Genomic DNA, 22,645 nt, shown 5'->3' on the forward strand with positions numbered 1-22,645 from the left:
AAGAAGCAGCAACTGTTAAGAGTATAAATGAAGGACGACATAATTGTTTATGGGAATCACTGCCAAGTACCACCCCTAAGGTGTTCACAGTGAATAATGTTATTTACATTAGCTTTCGTACACAAAAATCGAAATCCTCGAGAAAGTTTTTCTACCCAAACATAGATGCAATCAACATATTCTCAATTATAACCGTAAAGAGCTTTCATTCATATATGCTCTGAGTTCAAAATAATGAGAACATGGATGGGGCCGTGCGGGTAGGGATCTCAATAAATACCAACACCATGCGATTGAAATTACTTCGGTTAACATATCTTTATCAATAAACACCAATATACCCAGAGGCTCAAGATTGTTAGCACAATTTACATTTACCGATTTACATAAAGCCACCTATTTTCCGTTACATAAAATAAACAAGACAATACATGGGTGGACATAACCTGGTAGAGTTTGATGATCCAAATCGTATCTTGGTGCACCTTATTCAGGATGAGAAGTCCAATATACCAGTCCACTGTATGCAATCAATTTAAATTAAAATATAAGTAACGAACAAGAAAATAAAAAGCGCAGTCATTCATGCTACAAGGAACATAAACAATTTAAAAATTGAAAACATAAAAATTTATCCATTTTAAGCTTTAACAGATGGAATACGAGGAATACTTAGTTGGATTTTCAAGCCGTTTTTGGATAAATTTATTTACAATCAAGACATTAGAAATTAGGATCATAATAGTTAGGTGCTATCCCAAATAGACAATTGAAATAAAATTTAGATGAAAATGCAAAGAGTTCAAAAATCGTTCTGAAAGAGCTTTCTAAATATACTTCCGTGAACATTTCTTTATCAAATTTATCCTTTTATGCATATAATGTTTTCTACACATAATTTTTCAATTGCAAAAACAAGGTACTTTTGCATCACAGCTGGAGCCTGAGCCAACATAAGGCTTTCAGACAATGATAAATATCTCCATGTGATTGCATCGGCTTTCAAGAGAAGCAAGACAGATGAAGAAGACATAGATGAATCATCACATGTTCAAATAGCACTTACCTGATCAAGACACAAACACACTGCAAAACACCTGCAACTCCAGTCCAAACTGAAGGAGCAGATTTATCAAGTGAATCTTGGATCAGTAGACCTGCTGATCCAGCCAAAGAAACAAAGGATACAACATACGCAATGAAGAGCCACAACTTTAATCTGTCAACAAGAAAGTGGTCAAAGGAAATTTTCAAAGGAAATTTCCAAGACAATAAAGAGGAAGTGATACTTGGTGCTAAAGCAGAACTTATATGACTATCGCAAGTTACTTTGCGTAGTAAATTTGATGCAAGACACAAGATGCACCAATGACATAGGCATGCTTAACTTTTACCCCTCTTGCATGTTCACATTCTCTATCAAATAAAATAGTGATGCCTGACACATATCTTTTATATCATGTTTGTTATCTGCTTCCTAGTGGAATAAAGCTTTTGTTGTTGTTATTATCCATTATCTGCTTGCACAGGCTAAGTACTACTAACATGATCACCATTCTCCTCACCTTAAACACTGGACTTCGAATTCAATGTGTTTCTATCCTCATTGATAGCAGTTTAGAGGAACGGTAAAAGTGATGTCAAAAGATCAAGCATACTACAACTCAGGTGTTCTTTTAGCTTATTAGTTTTGGACAAATACATGATACAAGCACATAAACAGCCCAAACACAAAAAGTATAACAACATTCCTAATGGAATAAAGCTTTTGTTGTTGTTATTATCCATTATCTGCTAGCACAGGCTAAGTACTACTAACATGATCACCACTCTCCTCACCTTAAACACTAGACTTCGAATTCAATGTGTTTCTATTCTCATTGGTAGCAGTTTAGAGGAACGGTAAAAGTGATGTCAAAAGATCAAGCATACTACAACTCAGGTGTTCTTTTAGCTTATTAGTTTTGGACAAATACATGATACAAGCAAATAAACAGCCCAAACAGAAAAAGTATAACAACATTCCTCACAAAGTTGTCAGGAATAGTACTCGAAAGATGAGACCTCAACCAGATTGCTAGGCAAACATAAATTGACTAATAGATGTATTGAGTACCTCCACTCGCCTTCGTCATAGGGAGAATAATCGATGTCTTCTTTTCTAACGCAATTAAACATCAAAGCCGCAAGAGATGCGAAAATTCCTTTAATCAAAAGTAGAATCGATTACTATAAACCCTAAAATTGAAAGAGCGATAGAGATGCGAAATTGAGCACTCACCAGGAAGGTAGTGAAGGAAGGGAACAGTGATGGAGCTGCAAACGACGGCGTCGAGCCAGATCCACCAACCGACGCCGAAGACGGTGCCGGCGACGCCGGGGCCGAAGATTGCCCATAACTCCAATAAGTCCATCTTCGCTTCTCTTCCGTCACACCTAACCAAACAACACTGTTATCTTTATATACCGCAGTTATGCATTGAGTATTGCACTATCTTGTTTGATTCAAGAGTAGAAGGGGGAAAAGAAGAGCATCGGCAACTTTTCTATACAATTTAATTTAAAATTTGTATTTTTTTAAACTGAAAAAATTAAAATTTTTCATTCTTATAATTAAAATCATTTTTTCTTTTTCCATTTTATATGAAAAATAAAAGAAGTCTACATCATAATTATTATATTGTCCAATCAGAAGTCTTGTTATAATTAATACATTTACTTTCAATATCTTTAATAACTAATTTTATTAATCGAAATTCAAATTTAGTTACTTTCAATATCTTTAAAAAACTGTTTTTATTAATTGAATTTCAAATTTAGTTTCTCCAATTACTAGGCATAAATGTTATTTCTCAACTACATTTTTATTTTATCTGTACATGATTTATTTAGTTGATAGTCTCTTTTACCATATAGTTTATAGATATTAATTTTTAGAGTGAATTTCAATAAATTTTAAAACTTTTGTAGTAGACTATACTATTTAAAATTAGGTATTACAATTATAAAGAAGGGTTAGATAATTTAACCATCATTGGTGGCATAATTTAAAAGTAGGGGTTTAATATTTTAAAGTTGGGAGTGAAATTTGAAAGATGGGATTTGATACTTTAAACTATGGAATAATATTTTAAATCAGATTTTATTATTTAAAGCTATGGATTTAAAATATGAAATAAAGTTTAATATTTCGAAGTAGGGATTACAATTTCAAAATAGGGTTTAATATCTTAAACCATGGATTAAAATTTTAAAACAGACCTGATATATTTAAGTGGGGATTAAAATTTTAAAGCAGACTTTTAAAGTAGGGATTAAAATTTTAAAGTTTGGTATTATATTTTAAACTACAAATATAAATTTTAAACTAGGATTTAATATTTTTGAAGTAGGGATTATAATTTTAAATTAGGGTTTAATATTTTGAACTAGGAATTGAAATTTTAAAACAGACTTCATATTTTAAAGTACGGATTACAATTTTAAAGTTTGGTTTACAATTTTAAAGTATGGATTTTACTTTTTAAAGGTTGAATAAATTAGGATTTTAAATTTTGAAATGTTTTAATATTTTGAAACTAGTGGTTGAAATTTTGAAGTAAGGTTTAACAATGGAAACTGGATATGAAGAATTTAATATTGTTGTTATACTGTTGTATATATTCAGTAATTTAATATGTAATTTTATAATAGGGTTTAGAATTATAATATGTATTCCACAAATGTTAGCGTACTATTGAGTCAAGATTAATTGAAGCATGTGTTTAAATAACAAGTAGAAACACAACATTATGTTGTCCTTGATCACCACAATTAGCACTAATATATGATTCATAGCTATAGTAATAGAGGGCACAAAAGCCCAGCAAGTTCGACGATAAGCTCCTCACCATATTCTAACATGCAGCATAATACACAACTAAGATAAAACAGCAAACAAGACTTCTTTTTACAGAAAATTGGAAAAAAAAAATTATAAATGCGAGTTAATGTGAAATTCAGGAACCCTAACCCAAAATGTTAAAAGGGAAATAATACCTAACAAGTACAAGCAAAATTGTGTAACAAGCATCATCACTAAAATCGGCAACAAATACAAATCAAACCAAAGGTTTGTAAAACCAATCCATATTCAATTCCGTGGAGGATAGACCACTGAGACTTTTATGCCCATTGAATTTCATCCAATTCAGTAATAACATACTTTTCAATTAATGTCCTGATTTCATACATCCAAGTTGTCATTTTGTTACTGTTATACACCAAATGAGTAACAATATAAAATGCACAAAAACAAGCACCATAGAAATGAATACAGACAAAACTTTAATTGGTAGATCCATCATCATTCATTGGAAGAGGAATGTTAGAAAACAATGTAGTTAAAATAGCAATTTTACCTTAAATCGAGAAGAGTGGTAAAAATCGCATATTGAAGCGATGAATTTTACAAAATTAATTATCCATATTCTATTGCACTAAATTCAAGTCACAACCCATAAAGTAATAAGAACTTGACCAAAGGTACACATCAAAACCTTGCAAGGCATAAATATTAAACACCACGCAATGAGAAATACTCTAATCTTAGAATCTAGATGTCTGATCTAAAAAAACGTATCAAATTTTAATCACAAGGATCCACACATCACAATCACAGGGACGAACCATTACGTCCCCTTTGTCAATTCCATCAACTTCATATAGAGGCACAAACGGATAAATAATGGAGGAAGACAAACCAAAAATAACAACTCAGAGAACATAGGAAGATATACCAAGAACAGCAACATCTCAGCAAACAGAGGAAGAACAGAGAACGAAAGAGTGTGGAGGATAGTGAGCTTCATATGACTCGGGTTTCACCAAATCAAACAAAATAAGCACAAGATGTTAAGGTGTCACAAATGAGAAATAAGAAATCGAATTGGTAGAAAATGTGATCAGCAAAAAACAACGATCAAATATTTAAATGAGCCATCGGAAAAATCATAACTGTGATGGATTTTACTATTATGGCATTTAAATCAGGATGAAGAGGGATTTACCTCAATGAAGACTTTACCCCTGATTTGAAGTGCTGGGTGTGATTAAAATGGCAAAATTGAGGGATTGGATGATTTAAAGCCCAACTTTAACTACCATGAAAGAGAATCTACTTTTTTATCCCTTCTCAACTCATATGCTTGTTTCTCAAGCTAACGAAAATCATATGAATAACCTTTACAGAAAGTTTATGCAGATTCCACGGTAAATCAGCACATACAAAATTACTTGATACTTTATGACACTCTTCTTTTTCTATATTACGATTGTAAATATCCTATATTTGCAAAACTTGAGAATATTTCAAAATGTCATTTAAATTAAGTAACAATACACGTAATACACCTAATGCCATTGACATAAGAATAGGGTTTCCTTATGACCTACAACACAACTTTAGTGGCCGCAAACTGATCAAGATCTCCCAACGACAAGCTCTCCTAACTACAGTATCACACTGTGTAACCAGGTAATGGTTCTTAACGAGATGATAATCATTGATTGAACAAGAGGGTCCAAAAAAATTATGTGAATGGAAAAGATATAAATGAAACATATAGTATAAATTATTTTTTAAGAAAAATATCCTCTATAAACACAAACATTCATGACTTTTCTTCAATAATGTCAAAGAGTTAAACAATAAAAAAACATCATGAATTGTGAATGTGGATCCATCATCATGACGAAAACAAGGACTAATGGATACAAATTCTGACATTAATCCTAAAACTTTAACCTCTGAAAAAGGTATAATGCAAACCCCGCTGGTCATAAACATAGAAATAGTCAGATCAAGTATGCCCTTGCCAAAGTATGGCTGCCAAAGCCTGGCTTATTAGTTTTTAAAATACTTTTTTTTAGGTCCGGTCTGGTCTGATAGATTTAACCTGTTAGTTTGCCAAAGTGTTTACTTGTTCATTTCCACCAACCCCACATTTTTCAACATCTCTTAATTTCTTTGCTCCATGTCTTTCTCTTTTCTTTCGTCTTGATAACAGCCAAGCACTTTGGTAACCACCCTCAAAAGCTAGTCATTAAAGGAGAACAAAACATTTAAATACTCCACCAAGCAACTCATACTACCCAAAGTACCCATCATGGCACCGCTCCTAAAAGAGGATGTCTCAACAACTTTAACTAAATGACAATTTGCTTAATTACATTTCACTTAACTTTCTAATGGGTCAAAAGCCTCCATAACCCTTTCCTAATACATTAACAACCAACTCTAATACTAATTGATAAGCACCCAAGCATTTGGAGAACTAAAACTTACGAGCTAGCTATTAAGGGCGGTGAATCAAACACTCAAATATTCCACTAAGCATCCCATCCTACTCAATTCCCTACCAAAGCTACCAAGCACACCGTGAAACAATCATATATAAACTTGTACCTCTGAAACTAAAACAAGGAAATCATTCAATCCAAACCATATCAAATGACAAACAATAGAATAAAAAGGTATTTGACTTAACAAGTTTCATTGTTCAGCTTGTTTAGTTATTGTAGTAATCTAATATGCACTCTTGAAACAACTACAACATACAAAACATCAAAAAAGGCCAACTTGATGACAACCTTTTTATTTCCAGAAACATCATTAAAGGTCAAATATAGTCAAGAGAATTCAGCATCGTCCATTTATACCATAAGTTGCGTCCTGTCATACTTGATATAGGATCTTAAAAATAAGGGATGAAGTTCATTTGGCATCAAACAACGAACTCATTGATTAGGATTTTGAACACTCTCTCAGTGGCTAGAATTATTAAATTAAAATATCATATACTTTTAAGTAAGCGAAGAAATGGTAAATAATACATATATCTCAATGTAGTGCTAGACAGGGAGGAGTAAAAATATTAAGCCATAACTTCTGCATTCTAATTTAAGTTTTCACAGATTTTAAGGCATGGCATCAGAAAAAATAAATAAGAAATTAAAAGGGGAAAAATGAATCATTCAACAGCACTATAAAATTTTCCCAGTATTACCACTTACTCACAAACAAGGTTTTAAAAAATGGTCCTCAACCGCCACAATATCCAGGGTTTTAAGTATCTGCAACTGCAACACAACCACAACTTATAACATTTCTCACAAATCTTACTATCAAGAATCCTCAGTTTACGAAGTCAACTGGATAAAAATAATATCACATCCGACGAGATGCACAGGCACCTAGTAATCCACCATTTCACAGTGAGAGGGAAAAAAATAATAGACCATCCATATTTTTTTTCTAACAACATATCACCATCAAGACACATTTGAGCAAACTTCAGCATCTAAGAAAGAATACACTCATAACAGCTGTCAATAAGTCAGCAGTACAGGACGTAACACCAGCCAAAGAGCAGAAACAAAATTATCCAAATTCCAAATTATTGGAATTGTTCATACTATATTTAATTTAGAGTTTGAAGTTTTCAGAAGCACATTAATACACGAAAATCTCGATTACAACATGGAAACAGACAATTACGTGCGGAACTGAGATGAGAGACTAAGTTATAAAGAAGTATTCACTGTCTTAAAACGTTTGCAGAAGTCAACATCGTGAATTAGTTATAGTCTAAGGAGCGCAAACGGAATCGAGAGAAGCAATTCATAAATCGAGGCCTCATGTCGAACGAAAATTTCTAAAAGCACGTAAGGATGGAGAAACGTTGTCGAAATTGCATTAAAAAAAATGAAGGGAAATGAGAAAAAATGAAATGGAGGGATCAGATATCATGATAACGGAGAATGAGAGAAACCCTAGCGAGAGAGAATGATTCGGAAGGGATGAGTACCTGAAACTGCAATTATCCAAGAAACAGTTAGAGAGACGTCGTTTGGTTGAAAGAGTGAAAAAATGAAATACGAGAAAGGCTGGCAGAGGTGACGTGTGCCTGTACTGCAACACCTAGGCTACACAAGAACACTGGTTTCTTCTCACTTGTTCCCCTTTTATTATAACTTCATCAAAATCAAAAGAGAAAAAATAAAATGTTGTGTTATGTGGGCTCATGAGCCTAATATGTTGCCTACTGTAGCAGGGCTTTTGCTTCTTACACACCCGTTATTACAACATGCATCACGCTAATACCGAAAATACTAAAATAGCCTGGTGTATATAAAATATTTTAGAATAAGTGTTTTAGAAAGCTCATTGTTACATTAGAGTCGACTGTATTTGAACTATAACTCCTTAAAGCTATAGGAATTCATATAATAGTTATGGGGTGTAGTAAGTAAAATTAGCTCTTGTGAAACTTTTCACAAAAAGCCCATTCATTCGCTCTGTGTACTAGATTTTTCTTTTCTTGCATTGCCATTATTATTAATTGCACCTCCATAAGGCTAAAATACTCTCTCACAGTATTATGTCATACTATCATCATTGCACCTCGGTTCTCCATTTCAAACGAAGAAGAAGAGAGAGGATTTGTTCTGAAAAAAATAAAAAGTTAAAACGTATTCTATAAAATTTAGTCTTAAATCTACGATACTGGTCTTTCTATCCGTGTAACTCACGGATTTTTTCGGATACCATTCATTTAATTATATATTAATTAAAAAACACCAAATAATTTTTTTTTCAATTTGAAAAACATTCAGAATATGTTATTTATTAAATATTCAAATTGTTAAAAATTGAAACAAAGTTAACTTTAAGAGTTAACAATATGTATATAAACATACAAACTTTGGACAAATTTGATGGCATAAAACTTTTAGAGCTTTATTGATACAAAGTTGAACAATTTTATTAGCTTTATTGATACAAAGTTGAACAATTTTATTGATCGAACTTCCACAATTTTATATGTAATTTTCAACAATTGCATTTGCATTGAATTGTATTTATTATTTTATAATCAAATTGTGTATTTATTTGTCATGAACAAACAAAGAACACTTACCATGATAATCATTAGTATAACTTATAATAAAATATTTCAGATATATTTTAATAAGTATTTACGCTACGTATAATCAATGTTACCTACTATAACTTGCATTCCAAGAGGCTCAACATTATGAGTCTCTAATTCCAAGAACCTTATCATTGTCGGTAATTTCAAGAAGGAAATGAGCACCATTAGTACAATGTGACCTGCATTTATTATAACTTCAGTTAATGAACAACATTAGCATCGAACAATTGAATAAATTAGAAGAAGAGTGTGAAATAAATAATGACATACCTATAGTTTGTTCTTTGTTAAAGAGTTTCGAAAATTTCCTTGTACACAACATTTCTAGTTGTGTTTATGATATTTTCATCTTCATCTAGAATAAGTATTTTGAGTCCTTTTTTTTGTTTTTACTCTAGAGATAGCAACATAGAGTTGTCCATGTGTGAAAATTGGACGTGGAAGATAGAGTCCAACTCTAGACAAAGATTGACCTTGACTTTTATTGATGGTCATCGCAAAGCAAAGTGATATTGGAAACTGTCTTCTCTGGAATTTAAATGGCAAACCTGAATCTGAAGGAACTAAATCCATTCTTGGGATAAAAATTTTATCACCAACGTTTTTCCCTATAATAATAGTTGCAGAGATGACATTTTTTCCTAAATGATTGACTTGCAATCTTGTTCCATTGCATAGACCTTTTGCTTGATCAATATTTCTAAGAAGCATGATTGGTACCCTATTTTCAGCTTCAATCTGTGATTCAGAATACCTGAACATTTGATTTCATTCAAAAATTTGGATATAAACCATAGAGTCGTCAAAATGGGTTATAACCCGTGAGCCAACCCGGCTCATTACGGGTTCAGGCCGAGTTGGGTTGAAAAAAATTACAAATTTCAGTACGGGTTAAAAATGAACCCAACCCACTAAGAACCCGGCTCATTCGGGTTGAACCCGTGATGAGCCGGGTTAGCTTACCAACCCGCCAATAAATTTTAAATATTAAATTAATATATATATATATATATATATATATATATATATATATATATATATATATATATATATATATAATCTACATATATATATATATAATATTAAAAAAATAAAACCCTAAACCTAAATGTTGTTCTCTTTAATTCACCACTGCATCTTTTTGTTTGTTATTGTGGTCTTGAAACCGCTGCTTCCAGACTTCACATTAGACTTCACATTATTTGATTGTTCATCATTTTCACGGTTCTAATTTCTATCTCTCATCTTTTTCCCTCACTTTCACTTCATACTTTATTTTGTTTTAAAGTTATGCTACTTGACATTTTTTGTTGTTTGTTTATATAGTTAATGTTTGTGGTGATTACAAAACAAAATGAATTCTGAAACAATAGATGATCAACGTGTTAATGATAATTTGAATGATTCTTTGTCACCAACCATAGAAGAGATTGATAATGAGGGTACAAATTTTGGTAGAGAAAGCAAGAGACCTAGGGGAACTACTTCTAAGGTTTGGGATCATTTTACAAAAATTGGTATAAAAGAAGGTAAAGAAAAGGCAAAATGTAATGCATGTGATGCAGAGTATGTTTCTGGTGGTTCAAATATAGGGACCTCGGAATTATAATTTAGTTTTCTTGGGATTGAAGAAAAAAATTCTGTGCTTTTTTTTAATTAAGTGAGCTAGTGAGCCAACCAACCCGTGGTGGGTCGGGTTGGGTTCTAATTTTTTTGGCTCGCTAATAAGTCAGCCGGGTTGGGTTGACCCACTAAGTAGCCAACCCGTCGCGGGCCGAGCCGGGTTGGGGTCGGATGACCCATTTTGATAGCTCTAGTAAACCATTCAGATTGCATTTCTTCATCTTGATCAGATTGGCAAGGTGTATCTGAACTTAGATACGTAATTTCCTCACCACTTAATAATGATAGCATGAAATCATTAACTTCCTCTACATAATCATTTGTTGGGCAAAGTATTGTTCCATCATCAAAATAACCAGGATTCCTCATATGTAAAACAAAATCAAGGTACACAAATTGAACCAAAGACATCAAAGGTGAATCTGTATTTAGAATCAACAATTGTTGTGCAATTTCAACCATGCTTTCACCATTTTCATTTAAATCCATCTCTCCATCTCCTATTTTCAAGATCCAATTAGCAAATTATTTTATCTCCTCTATTGTTTGTCTCTTTTGGTTGGTATTTAATTTCGTATTTTTTGTTAGCTTTAACACTTTACAATACTGCTATAAGTCAGAATAGTGTATTGAAGCTACATTTAAAATAATCATCTCCTTGCTTCTTATTGCAGTTGACAAAGTCTTCCACATGAAAGTTTTTCCTGTACCACCATAACCATACAAAAAGAAGAATCCTCCATGTTTTGAAAGTATTGCATTCATTATATCATCATATACACGCATTTGTTTATCAGTGAGTGACTTGAAGAGCATTGCATGTTCTTTAGCCATGTCTTCTTTATTATATTGAAGCTCATCAATAATAAATTTGTTTTCAAATGGAAATGAATTTAAAATATCTAGTTGAGGTAAGGAAGGATAATCTTTTTAAAACCTTCCATTTGACATCAACATTTTTTCAATTTCAAGAAGACAAACTTTCTGTAATTCAGATTCTTCCATTTGAAGTTATGCACCAAATGGTAAATGGTATCAATAAATTGTATTCAATAATTTATTCCTTAAAATAATTGACCAAAACAATAAATATCTGAACAAATGCATTTTAACTTTGTAGTCAAATCAGGACAAAGTTATGGTTGAAATTGGATTGCAAGCAAAAAGAAAATGACACTTAAAAAAACATAGAACAAAATAACGAAAAAGATAATTGAATAAATAACAGTATAAAATACCTGGGTAATTTAAGTCCTTTCTTTTTTGGTATAAAATTCCATCACATAACACATTCCAAGTAGAATTCCAAACTACATCAGATTTGGACATTGTACTCATGCCTAACAATGTAACAAACAATCTTCTAAGTTGATATTCATAAGCAATTTCACTGGCTTCCTTAATTGCATCAATGAATTCTTTGTCATCCGCCAATAGTACTAAAGCATAGCAAGCCTCCTGGAATGTTTCAAACATTTGTCCATCAATTGTCCTTATGCTCTCATAATCAACACACCCTTTTTAAATAGTCAATAATATTCTCATGTAATAGATTTCTCCAAAGTCAGGCGGAATATAAGTAAGCCTACCAATGTTGTCTTAAATGTATAACATGTGTTCTAGAAAATATGTTTCAAAAGGTATCATGTACATCTTAAAAAAATTGTTTTGTAATACATTTCATATGTTTTGGAATTATTTTTTTTTAGAAATCATGTTCTAAAAATTCAAGAAAGTTTTTCAAAATATTTTCGAAAAAAATAATCTTGAAGTTACTATTTCAAAACATAAAAAGGGTCATTTCAAAAGTTATGAAGGTGCAGCTAGATATTATTAGAGTGCAAAAAGTAAAAGCCTGAGTACTTGTTGTTTTCCCTTGAACTGCATTAACATTATAATATCACAATTTATCATTTAAATTGTGATATTTACAATGAAAAACTCAGTTTTTAATATTGACCGATAAAAAAAATATTCTTGATAGAAATCTTATGATACTACTTCAAGATCAGCAACTTATCATTCAAGTCATTTGTAATTAAATAATAATAATGTAAAAAATCAATATTAGTGTATTTTAATTAAATTGTTTACTCTAAAAAATACAAACAACAGTTGCTTTCTTCTAACAGCAAAATAAATAAGAAAATAATTGATTAAAAGTATATTTTAATGAAAATCTGTATCAAATTATTTTCTTTATTCATATTTTTATAAGCATTTTTTTATTGTGCATCTTCTTTCGTTCTTCATAGGTATGATGTTTGTAAAAAGTAAGTATTGAAGTACCATAAACATTTTTCTTCTCATAACTATGTGCGAGAGAGAGAGTCATGGTTACAGAGAAGAGAAACGAAAGGGAGAAGAAGGAAGATGTTGTTACGGGAGGAGAGAAACTCCAGGACAAAAGCGGAAAAACAGAACAGAGCCCTAACAGAGAAAAGCACAAAGCAAGGTGAGAAAAGAAAATTTTGTTCTTCTGTATTGAAAATAATATTGTGTTACAATCATGGGAAAAACCCAAAGGGGTTTTTATAGGAAAAGAAAAAGGGGTATCAACAAACCCTAGATTATTGATTTAACTAGTAATCAATCTAAGGGAAAGGGAAAAGGGGGAAACCCTAAAGGGGTTAAGGTTTCAATATCCTCCCCTCAAGTTGGATGGTGAATGCTCAGCATCCCAAGCTCGTGAACGTTAAGCTTGAAGTTGGTGCGGTGAAGAGCTTTTGTGAAGATGTCTGTGAGTTGTTTGTCAGAGTAGATGGGAAGAAAACGGAAGAGATTGCTCTGTAGCCATTCATGAATCACATGATAGTCAATGTCAATATGTTTCGTTCGCTCGTGGAATGAAGGGTTTTGAGTGATATGTCGAGCTGACTGATTATCGCAGTAGAGAACTAGTGGTGGATGAAGTTGAGTGCAAAGATCACGAGGGATATAACTAATCATTGGATTTCACAGGAAGTGGTTGCTAGGGCCATATACTCGGCTTCAAAGGATGATCTGGAAATGGTGTCCTGCTTCTTTGATTTCCAATATATGAGCGAATCTCCTAAGAAAACACAGTAGCCAGTGATGTTGCGCCTGGTTTCAAGGTAAGTGGCCTAGTCGGAGTCATTGAAGCCCTTAATTTGTAGGTCATTCTCTTTAGGAAAAAATAGTCCACGACCAGGATTAGCCTTAATGTATCTTAGGATATGTTGGGTAGCTTGGTGATGATAAGTAATGGGTGTCTGAACAAATTGACTAAGGAGATGCACTGACTAGTTGATATCGGGTCTAGAATTGGTGAGGTAAAGAAGTTTCCCTATCAGCCGTCTGTAGGAGTCAGCATTGCATGAGGGTTTGTTGGTATCAAAGAGAGGTTTTATGTCACTCATGAGGGGAGTTTGGACAGATATTAGATTGAAAGAAAATTCAGGGATGTAAAGACCATTAAAAATAACTAAAGAATATAAAAAATTCTTAATTCCAACAAACTCAGCAACAACAATGGAATTGTTAGGTAATTTCACAGTAATGGGCTTGATTCTATAGAAAACATAAAGTTGATTTAGGTCATAGGTCACATGGTTAGTGGTCCTTGTATCAAGAATCCAGAGTTTACCTTGTTGATGTTTGTGAGTTGATGCATTATTGCTGAAGCTTTGGATGTGACTAATAGTGTGTTTTGACTCATCTTTGTCATCCAAAAGTTTCAGCAACCTTTGAATATGTTCAACACTAAGGGAAGCGTTGACAGTACCTTCATCTAAGGCATGATCAACAAATTTTTAAGACTCAGAATTGACATTAATGTTGCACATCTGTTGTGTGCTTGCAGATTTATTGTTGGAAGAGTTTTTGTCTTGTTCTGCCCTTTGTTTATACCATGGAGGATACCGATGCTTTGAATAGCATTCCTTTGTAGTGTGGTTCATCTTGTGGCAGTAGGTACATTTCTTTCCTTGATTAGGATTTCTGCCTCTGCCTCTTCCTTGTGTTCGAGATCCATTGGCTCTTCCTTGACCCCTCTAAGAACCTTGTTCTTGGCTTCTATAACTTCTGTCAGAAGTATTCATCAGAATTTTGTTCTTATTGGTCACAATTCCAAAACCATTGCTCTTCCTTTCTTTTTGCATGATAAGAGAGAAAACTTTGTTGATGCTAGGTAGGGGTTCCATGAGTAAAATTTGAGTTCTAACGTTGTTTTAGTTGTCATTCAATCCCTTTAAAAAACAAATAACATGCTCAGTTTCCCTTTGTTTCAAGAAAACTTTGGTAAGGTCACAATCACAGGGTCTCTCACAGGTGCAGTTGGGCACTGGCCTCAAGAAATCCAACTCCTCCCACAATTTCTTTAGTTCTGTAAAGAATTGACTTATACTTTTATCTCCTTGTCTAATAGAATGAATCTCTTGTAGCAGATCTGAAATTTGAAAGTAATCTCCTGAGGAGAATCTTTCCTTCAATTCGTCCCATAATTCCTTAGCAGAATCTATATACATCATGCTTTCTGCAATATCTGGTGCAAGGGCTCTCATAATCCATGAGAGAATGATCACATTGCATCTTTCCCAAGCTTCATAATTTGGATCAATGGGAAGAGGGGTTATAATGCTGTCATTAACGAATTTTAGCTTGTTCTTGGAGAGCAAGGCACGTTGCATGTTCCTACTCCAAGAAACATAGTTAGTGTCATTTAGAACATTAGAAACTAGAACCAAACCTGGATTTTCCCCGGGATGCAGATAGAGTGGACTGGTGGGTATGAGGGATTGGTCAAGATCAAAGTTGTTGGCCTTCTGGCTGGTGTTTTCTGGCTTTGTTTTTGGTTTTTCATCCATGATTCTTCAAAAAAGGTGCCAAGAAACACTTTCTTGGTAGAATGTGGAGGTTTGCGGAAGCACAACAGGTTTAAGAACTTGCTCTGGTACCATATTGAAGTACCATAAACACTCTTCTTCTCATAACTATGCGCGAGAGAGAGAGTCATGGCTGTAGAGAAGAGAAGCGAAAGGGAGAAGAAGGAAGATGCTGTTACGGGAAGAGAGAAACTCCAGGATAGAAGCGGAAAAACATAGTAGAGCTCTAGGAGAGAAAAACGCAAAGCAAGGTGAGAAAACAAAACTTTGTTCTTCTATATTGGAAATAATATTGTGTTACAATCATGGGAAAAACCCAAGGGGTTTTTATAGGAAAAGAAAAATGTGTAACAACAAACCCTAGATTACTGATTTAACCAGTAATCAATCTAAGGGAAAGGGAAAAAGGGGAAACCCTAAAGGGGTTAGGGTTTCAATAGTAAGAAGTACTTTATTATTATTGTTGTTTATCTATTATATTATATAAAGAGATATCTGTTTGATAATTTTTTTTTATTGTCCTTTAATTAGATAATTTTATCTTTTAATGAATAAAAAGTAATTTATTTATTTAATAAAATAAATAATTAAATAAATTTTATTTCTTTAAAAATAAATAAGATTATAATATATATATATATATATATATATATATATTACAATTCTTTCAAAATAACTATAGTTATATAGTTATATGCATAATTATATGTCAAAATAACAATAAGTTTACTCCTATTGAGCACTCCATCTAAAAGGCCATCTTGTGTTATGTATCACATGATTGTTGTAGATAAAATCAATACAAACAAAAATGGATAAGTTAACGATTTATAAAAATACCATAAAGAGTTGTATCATCACAAATATTAATTCACAATATCCATAGACAACAACACATATGACTCAAAAACTCGTTAAGTGGGTCTTAGCTTACCGAGTGAGTAAGGCCACCCGACCTCTTAGGAATTTCAAAATCACATTTGTGCCCAATAGTTGGCTGGCTCGTACCTCGAATTTGCATAATTTTTAGAAAATTAAACTTATATATAAAATTGCCAATTTGTTTATTTGGGACATTCTTTTTATTTCTCGTGTTATAAAATACAACCATTTATTTCAAAAATGTCTTTAAATAGAACAAATTGACTAAAATGATGTATCAAAATCAAATCAACAACTCACATAACTAAACAATCATCGCAAAACTGATTTCAACTTGGATACTCAATATTCAACAATTCAACAACACAGACGATCACATTCTATCAACATACAACAATAATACTTACTCAAGACCACATAGATTGTAATTCTTTTCACAAATAATTCATCCAACCAAATATTGGTAGTAAATCAAACTAACTTCTCTTACCTCGATTGAAGAATCCTAATTCAACTTTGCTCCCAACGTCTCTGACTTTCATAAAATGTTCTACCTACATAAAGAATATCAATGATTTAAACATACTCTATTGATCAAAGACAAACAAATATTCCCTCTATAGCTTTTTTAAGACACATGCAAGCATTGACATACTACATGCATAAAAATGTTCCTAATGACTCAAGAAAAGAACATAAATGTTTCTAATAACTTGTAAATTGTGTGTTGATATTAGAAAATTTGATCATATTTTGTTTTGAATGATTGCAAAAGTTAACTAGAAGATAGAGATTAATTATCTATTTATAGTGTTTTAAAAATGCAATTTGAAAACAATAATTGTACATATATAATCGATTAATTCAAGCGAGTAATTGACTGTTCTAACAAATTTTTGAAAATCATTTACGATGTTTGTCGGTTATAATCAATTACTACAAGTTTTAAACATATTCCTCATTAATTACATAAACAAATTTAATCGATTAAAAAATATCTCAATCTATTATATTATTAACAACTTGAAATCCTATAAAAGTTCTATATTTTAATCGATTATTTTTCTGAATAATCAATTATTCTATTCTTTCTTATGACCTCTAAAGAACCATTTAATTGATTAATGAAAATTTTAATCAATTAAAAACATTTAAAATTGTTTTACAATATCACACTGTGTAACCAGGTAATGGTTCTTAACGAGATGATAATCATTATTGATTGAACAAGAGGTTCCAAACGACATGCTCTCACACAGACCTATGTATGCTGCTCTGGTGAACTTAGCTGGGTGAGGGTCTCTGAATAAAAAAAACAAAGACAAAACACACCACGCACTCAGAGTCACAGGCCACACAACGCGAGCCACCACCACCATAGAGAAATACGCTGCGAGCTAGCACCACCGCGCGAGATTAAGAGAGGAGGGGCGCGTGACGCCACGCTACGGCAACGCGAGGGAGATTGAGATCAGGAGAGGAGGCGCCCGCGTCGGTTCCCAGAGCGGCGGTTCCCAGAGCGGCGGTTCCCACGCAGAGCAAGGAGGCACGCCACCACGAACAGGTTCGTTTATTTATCGCTTGATTTTGCCGTGATTTCCTGATTTTGTTTTGTGGTTATCCTGATTGTTTTGGGGTTCTACTGATTTCCCTGATTTTGTTTCGCCATTGTTTTGTGGTTGTCCTGATTTTGCCCTAATTTCCCTTCATTTGCCCTGTTTTTGTCCTTCTCGTTTCGCCATTGTGATTTATATTTACTGGATTTGATACATTCTGACAGGACACAACTTATGGTATAAATGGACGATACTGAATTCTCTTGACTATATTTGACCTTTATTGATGTTTCTGGAAATAAAAAGGTTGTCATCTAGTTGGCCTTTTTCGATGTTTATATGTTGTAGTTGTTTCAAGAGTGCATATTAGATTACCACAATAACTAAACAAGCTGAACAATGAAACTTGTTGAGTCAAATACCTTTTTATTCTATTGTTTGTCATTTGATATGGTTTGGATTGAATGATTTCCTTGTTTTAGTTTCAGAGGTACAAGTTTATATATGATTGTTTCACGGTGTGCTTGGTAGCTTTGGTAGGGACTTGAGTAGGATGGGATGCTTAGTGGAATATTTGAGTGTTTGATTCACCGCCCTTAATAGCTAGCTTGTAAGTTTTAGTTCTCCAAATGCTTGGGTGCTTATCAATTAGTATTAGAGTTGGTTGTCAATGTATTTGGAAAGGGTTATGGAGGCTTTTGACCCATTATAATCCCTACTTCAAAAATATTAAAATCCTAGTTTAAAATTTATATTTGTAGTTTAAAATATAATACCTAACTTTTATGTTGTGATAATATTTTTATTTTTAGATAGGATGAAGGAATCAAGAACAAAGAAACAGCCTGAAGGTGATTCTGAGATTTCAGCATGGGTTAGTAAAAGCCGCAAGTTAGAAAAGAAAAGAGCATTGCAGCTCTCAAAGATTTTTGAGGAGCAGGTTTTTCCCCCATTTATGTTGTACCTATATTTTATGATCTTTAAGATACTGTTTCTCCCAGTTTCAAATATGTAATCATTACAACATGCTAAAACTTTCGCAGGACAAAATTGCAGTAGAGGGAAGTGATGATGAGGATACAGCCCAACACACGGGTAAATTTCTCTGTTTCTGAATACCTAGGGAAGTGTTGATGAGGATACAGCTCAACAGCTTAGGGCATTTAAGCTTAGAGGGTTATGAATCTTTATTTGATTGTTGATAAAATATACTTGTATATTGAATATCTGACAGAAAACCTGGCGGGGCTGAAAGTTCTCCATGGCCTTGATAAAGTTATGGAAGGCGGTACAGTAGTTCTGACTATTAAAGATCAGCCCATTCTTGCTGATGGTGATGTTAATGAAGGTACAACTACTTGCTACTTATTCTGTAAGTTTGAAGTCTGTGAGTGATACATCATTAGAGTTTTTGTCTCACATGGCAGAGCTTGACATGCTGGAGAATATTGAAATTGGAGAACAGAAAAGACGAGACGAGGCTTATAAAGCTTCAAAAAAGAAAACTGGTGTATATGATGATAAGTAAGACATTCTAAATGTTGTCAATGTGCAATAATGTATGTATAGATTAAAATGAAGTAATGAAAAGGAAAGAGTCTTTATGAAGGTTGTTCTCTCGATTTCAGGTTCAATGATGATCCCTCCTTGGAGAAGAAAATGTTGCCACAGTATGATGATCCAGCTGCGGAAGAGGTTTGCTACTCTTGTTACATTCCCAAAAAGGATGATGAGCAACTAGATTTTGTGAATGCATGTACTCATTAGATTTTTTTGTTCAGGGAGTAACTTTGGATGATAAGGGACGCTTCTCAGGTGAAGCTGAGAAGAAACTTGAAGAGGTTAGTTATGCTTTTCTTTTATGAAATATTATGATAGCCATTCTATTCTTCTTTTCCTATTGCAATGGTCATTCTGTTTATCTGTTTTTCTTTTTTCTTTTTTTTCTGGGGTATCTTTTTTCTACCTTCCAGCTGCGAAGAAGGTTAACAGGTGTTTCCACAAATACCTTTGAAGATCTTACTTCATCTGGAAAGGTATCATCAGATTACTATACTCACGAAGAAATGCTAAAATTTAAGAAGCCCAAGAAGAAAAAGTCCTTGCGGAAGAAAGATAAGCTAGATATTAATGCCCTTGAAGCTGAAGCTGTCTCTTCAGGATTGGGTGTTGGCGACCTTGGTTCTCGGAACAATGTGAGGAGGCAAGCTATCAAAGAAGAGCAAGAAAGATTGGAGTCTAAGATGAGAAGTAATGCTTACCAGTCTGCTTATGCTAAAGCAGAGGAAGCCTCCAAATTGTTGCGTCAGGAACAAACTCTCAATGTTAAAACAGAGGAAGATGAAACTCCAGCTTTTGTTGATGATGATGAGGATCTTCGTAAATCCTTAGAGAAAGCAAGAAGATTAGCTCTTAAAAAGCATGAGAAAGAAGGGGTATCTGGTCCTCAAGCTATCGCGTTGCTTGCTACCTCAAATCATAATAATGAGACTGATGGTCAAAACCCCACGGCTGGAGAGTCACGAGAAAACAAGGTGGTCTTCACAGAGATGGAAGAATTTGTCTGGGGTCTCCACATTGATGAAGGTAATTCTGATTTATTTGTGGTTTCTAATACAATGAATTTCATAGTACTTCATGAGTATGACTGTCCTGATTAAATTTAAAAGTGGATCAGTTTTCTTTTTTATCTATTTGGATTGCTGGAATTCTGTTGATTGTTTCGGAAATCCTCTATATAATATTTATTTCATTGTGCTCTTCTTGTTGACATCTTTGTCAATAACACAATAATTTGAATGTTTGTGATCTGATCTTTCTTTTTTATGCTCAGTACAGTAGGTGTTCTGACATATAAATGTTTTGTAAGCATGTTGGAAGTGTTATATAATGGGGAAGCTGATAGTAGATTAAATTAAACTTAGGCATGTTGCTTTCTACTTTTCAGAAGCACGTAAACCAGAAAGTGAAGATGTTTTCATGCATGATGATGAAGAGGCTATTGTTCCTGATGAAGAAAAGACTAATGAGGGTGGTGGATGGACTGAAGTTCAAGAAACTAATGAAGATGAACAACCCAATAAGGAAGACAAAGAGGAAATCGTTCCTGATGAAACTATCCATGAAGTTGCTGTAGGGAAAGGATTGTCAGGTGCTTTGAAACTGCTTAAAGATCGAGGAACACTTAAGGAAAGCATTGAATGGGGTGGCAGAAACATGGACAAGAAGAAAAGTAAATTGGTTGGAATTGTAGATGATGACGAGAAGGAAACTCAGAAAAAAAGGGAGATTCGCATTGAAAGGACTGATGAATTTGGGAGAATTTTAACTCCCAAGGAAGCCTTTCGAATGATTTCTCATAAGTTCCACGGTAAAGGACCTGGAAAAATGAAGCAAGAGAAGCGTATGAAGCAATATCAAGAAGAATTGAAGATGAAGCAAATGAAGAGTTCTGATACACCATCACTGTCTGTGGAGAGAATGCGGGAAGCTCAAGCACGTTTGCAGACCCCCTATCTTGTTCTTAGTGGTCATGTTAAACCAGGGTATGCTTTCAATTTTATGCAAACTTATAATTCCTCAAGTTTTAATTTAAAGATCTGTTTGCATGAAATGAATTGAGAAACTTGGAGCATGTTTGGTTTCGTGATTTAGTGTTAAAAGTTATTGTTGCAACAAGGAAGTTGAAACAGTGTATTGTTTTAGGAGTTGCATAACGGAACCTATTTTTATTATTTTCTGTGATTTATGGCAGTAAAATTAAAGTTCTTGTACTGAATTGTGCAAGTCTTTGACAATATCAAAGGAATTATGTAAATATAGCATGGTTTCTGTGTAGTTTCTTCTATCTTCTCTTATTTCCTTGTTTTGCTTAGTTAGTATACCAATGTATGTGACTGTTTGGTTTTATATTGGCAGACAAACTAGTGACCCAAAAAGTGGTTTTGCAACTGTTGAGAAAGATCTTCCTGGTGGCTTGACACCTATGCTTGGTGATCGTAAGGTATAATTCAGGGCGTGTTTAAGCTTTTATGTTATATTTTTCAGATGTTTATACATATCTTTTTAATTGTTTCAGGTAGAACATTTTCTGGGAATTAAGAGGAAAGCTGAGACATCAGGCTCGGATAACCCTAAAAAGCCTAAATCATAATTCCTTGCCCTGTGAGCGTAGAAGTTGGACCCATAGTGTTGTTCATCTATTCTGTTGCTGACTGCTGATGATTTGCAGCTGAATTTATAGTGTTAATTTCGTTAGTAAAACTTGATTTTCTTGAAAGATGTATGTTAGTAGAAATTTAAGGAGCTAGCAATCTGACAACTAGTTGAATTTTTCTCCATTCTAGAATTCGTGTTCCTTCTGTACAGATAAGAGTTTATTTTTAATGTATTAACTAAAATTTTGGATTTCTCTTTGGATAGTCTGGAGCTTTATTGCTTTTAGGTCTTACCTTAGCAAAAACAGGACAAATTGTAACCTTGACTTCATACGGAGTTGATTATTTCAAAACTATACAAAATCTTCCTATAAAATTATTCACTGTTTTTTACTTTATCTTTAATATAGAATTACAAACTTTTTGATACGGAGTTGATTATTTCAAAACAAATTTAATGTTTTATATAAAATCTTCCTATAAAATTCTTCAATGTTTTTACATAATGTTTAATATAGAATTACAAACTTTTTTATTACAAGTATATATTATGTTTATTCTTTCTTTGATTTCAAATAAATAGGAGCATAGCAACGAGTTTGTGAAGT

The 22,645-nt window shown here is 33.2% G+C and overlaps 2 protein-coding genes across 6 annotated transcripts; one reads left to right on the forward strand and one right to left on the reverse strand.

Moving 5' to 3' along the window:
• Positions 1–179: 179 nt before the first annotated feature.
• On the reverse strand, positions 180–8,030 carry LOC114169970 (transmembrane 50A-like protein). Of its 4 annotated transcripts, XM_028055395.2 has the most exons (6): positions 7,848–7,984; positions 7,054–7,119; positions 2,282–2,436; positions 2,117–2,204; positions 1,067–1,219; positions 180–520 (listed from the first exon to the last, which is right to left on the reverse strand). In XM_028055395.2, exons 3-6 carry the CDS (start codon positions 2,412–2,414, stop codon positions 487–489), a joined length of 408 nt encoding a protein of 135 aa, XP_027911196.1. In that variant the 5' UTR covers positions 2,415–2,436; positions 7,054–7,119; positions 7,848–7,984; the 3' UTR covers positions 180–486. The 4 variants fall into 4 exon arrangements, with proteins under 4 accessions (XP_027911196.1, XP_027911194.1, XP_027911197.1 ...); XM_028055393.2 differs by lacking the exon at positions 7,054–7,119 and having other exon boundaries at positions 7,848–8,030; XM_028055396.2 differs by lacking the exon at positions 7,054–7,119 and having other exon boundaries at positions 2,282–2,450; positions 7,848–7,983.
• A 9,519-nt stretch (positions 8,031–17,549) lies between these two features.
• LOC114169921 (SART-1 family protein DOT2-like) lies at positions 17,550–22,291 on the forward strand. 2 transcript variants are annotated; one of them, XM_028055319.2, is made up of 11 exons: positions 17,550–17,888; positions 18,693–18,820; positions 18,924–18,975; positions 19,115–19,228; positions 19,308–19,404; positions 19,509–19,575; positions 19,662–19,721; positions 19,854–20,466; positions 20,828–21,425; positions 21,799–21,883; positions 21,959–22,291. In XM_028055319.2, the coding sequence occupies exons 2-11, from the start codon at positions 18,698–18,700 to the stop codon at positions 22,031–22,033; spliced, it is 1,884 nt and encodes a 627-aa protein (XP_027911120.1). In that variant the 5' UTR covers positions 17,550–17,888; positions 18,693–18,697; the 3' UTR covers positions 22,034–22,291. The 2 variants fall into 2 exon arrangements, with proteins under 2 accessions (XP_027911120.1, XP_027911121.1); XM_028055320.2 differs by having other exon boundaries at positions 18,697–18,820.
• The last annotated feature ends 354 nt before the right edge of the window (positions 22,292–22,645 follow it).

The sequence above is a fragment of the Vigna unguiculata genome, chromosome 11 (assembly GCF_037176805.1).
Source record: "Vigna unguiculata cultivar grain cowpea cultivar isolate G323 ecotype 2 chromosome 11, ASM3717680v1, whole genome shotgun sequence".
Lineage (NCBI taxonomy): Eukaryota > Viridiplantae > Streptophyta > Magnoliopsida > Fabales > Fabaceae > Vigna > Vigna unguiculata.

Bases quoted from the DNA above. Each gene is read 5' to 3' on its own strand.
- LOC114169921 (XM_028055319.2), top strand. From the start codon at position 18,698: ATGAAGGAATCAAGAACAAAGAAACAGCCTGAAGGTGATTCTGAGATT. The intron at 19,405-19,508 runs GTAAGACATTCT...TCTCGATTTCAG, and splicing joins ACTGGTGTATATGATGATAA to GTTCAATGATGATCCCTCCT. The intron at 20,467-20,827 runs GTAATTCTGATT...TCTACTTTTCAG, and splicing joins GGGTCTCCACATTGATGAAG to AAGCACGTAAACCAGAAAGT.
- LOC114169970 (XM_028055393.2), bottom strand. From the start codon at position 2,414: ATGGACTTATTGGAGTTATGGGCAATCTTCGGCCCCGGCGTCGCCGGC. The intron at 2,205-2,281 runs GTGAGTGCTCAA...TTTTGATTAAAG, and splicing joins CTTCCTTCACTACCTTCCTG to GAATTTTCGCATCTCTTGCG. The intron at 521-1,066 runs GTAAGTGCTATT...GATTGCATACAG, and splicing joins TGTGTTTGTGTCTTGATCAG to TGGACTGGTATATTGGACTT.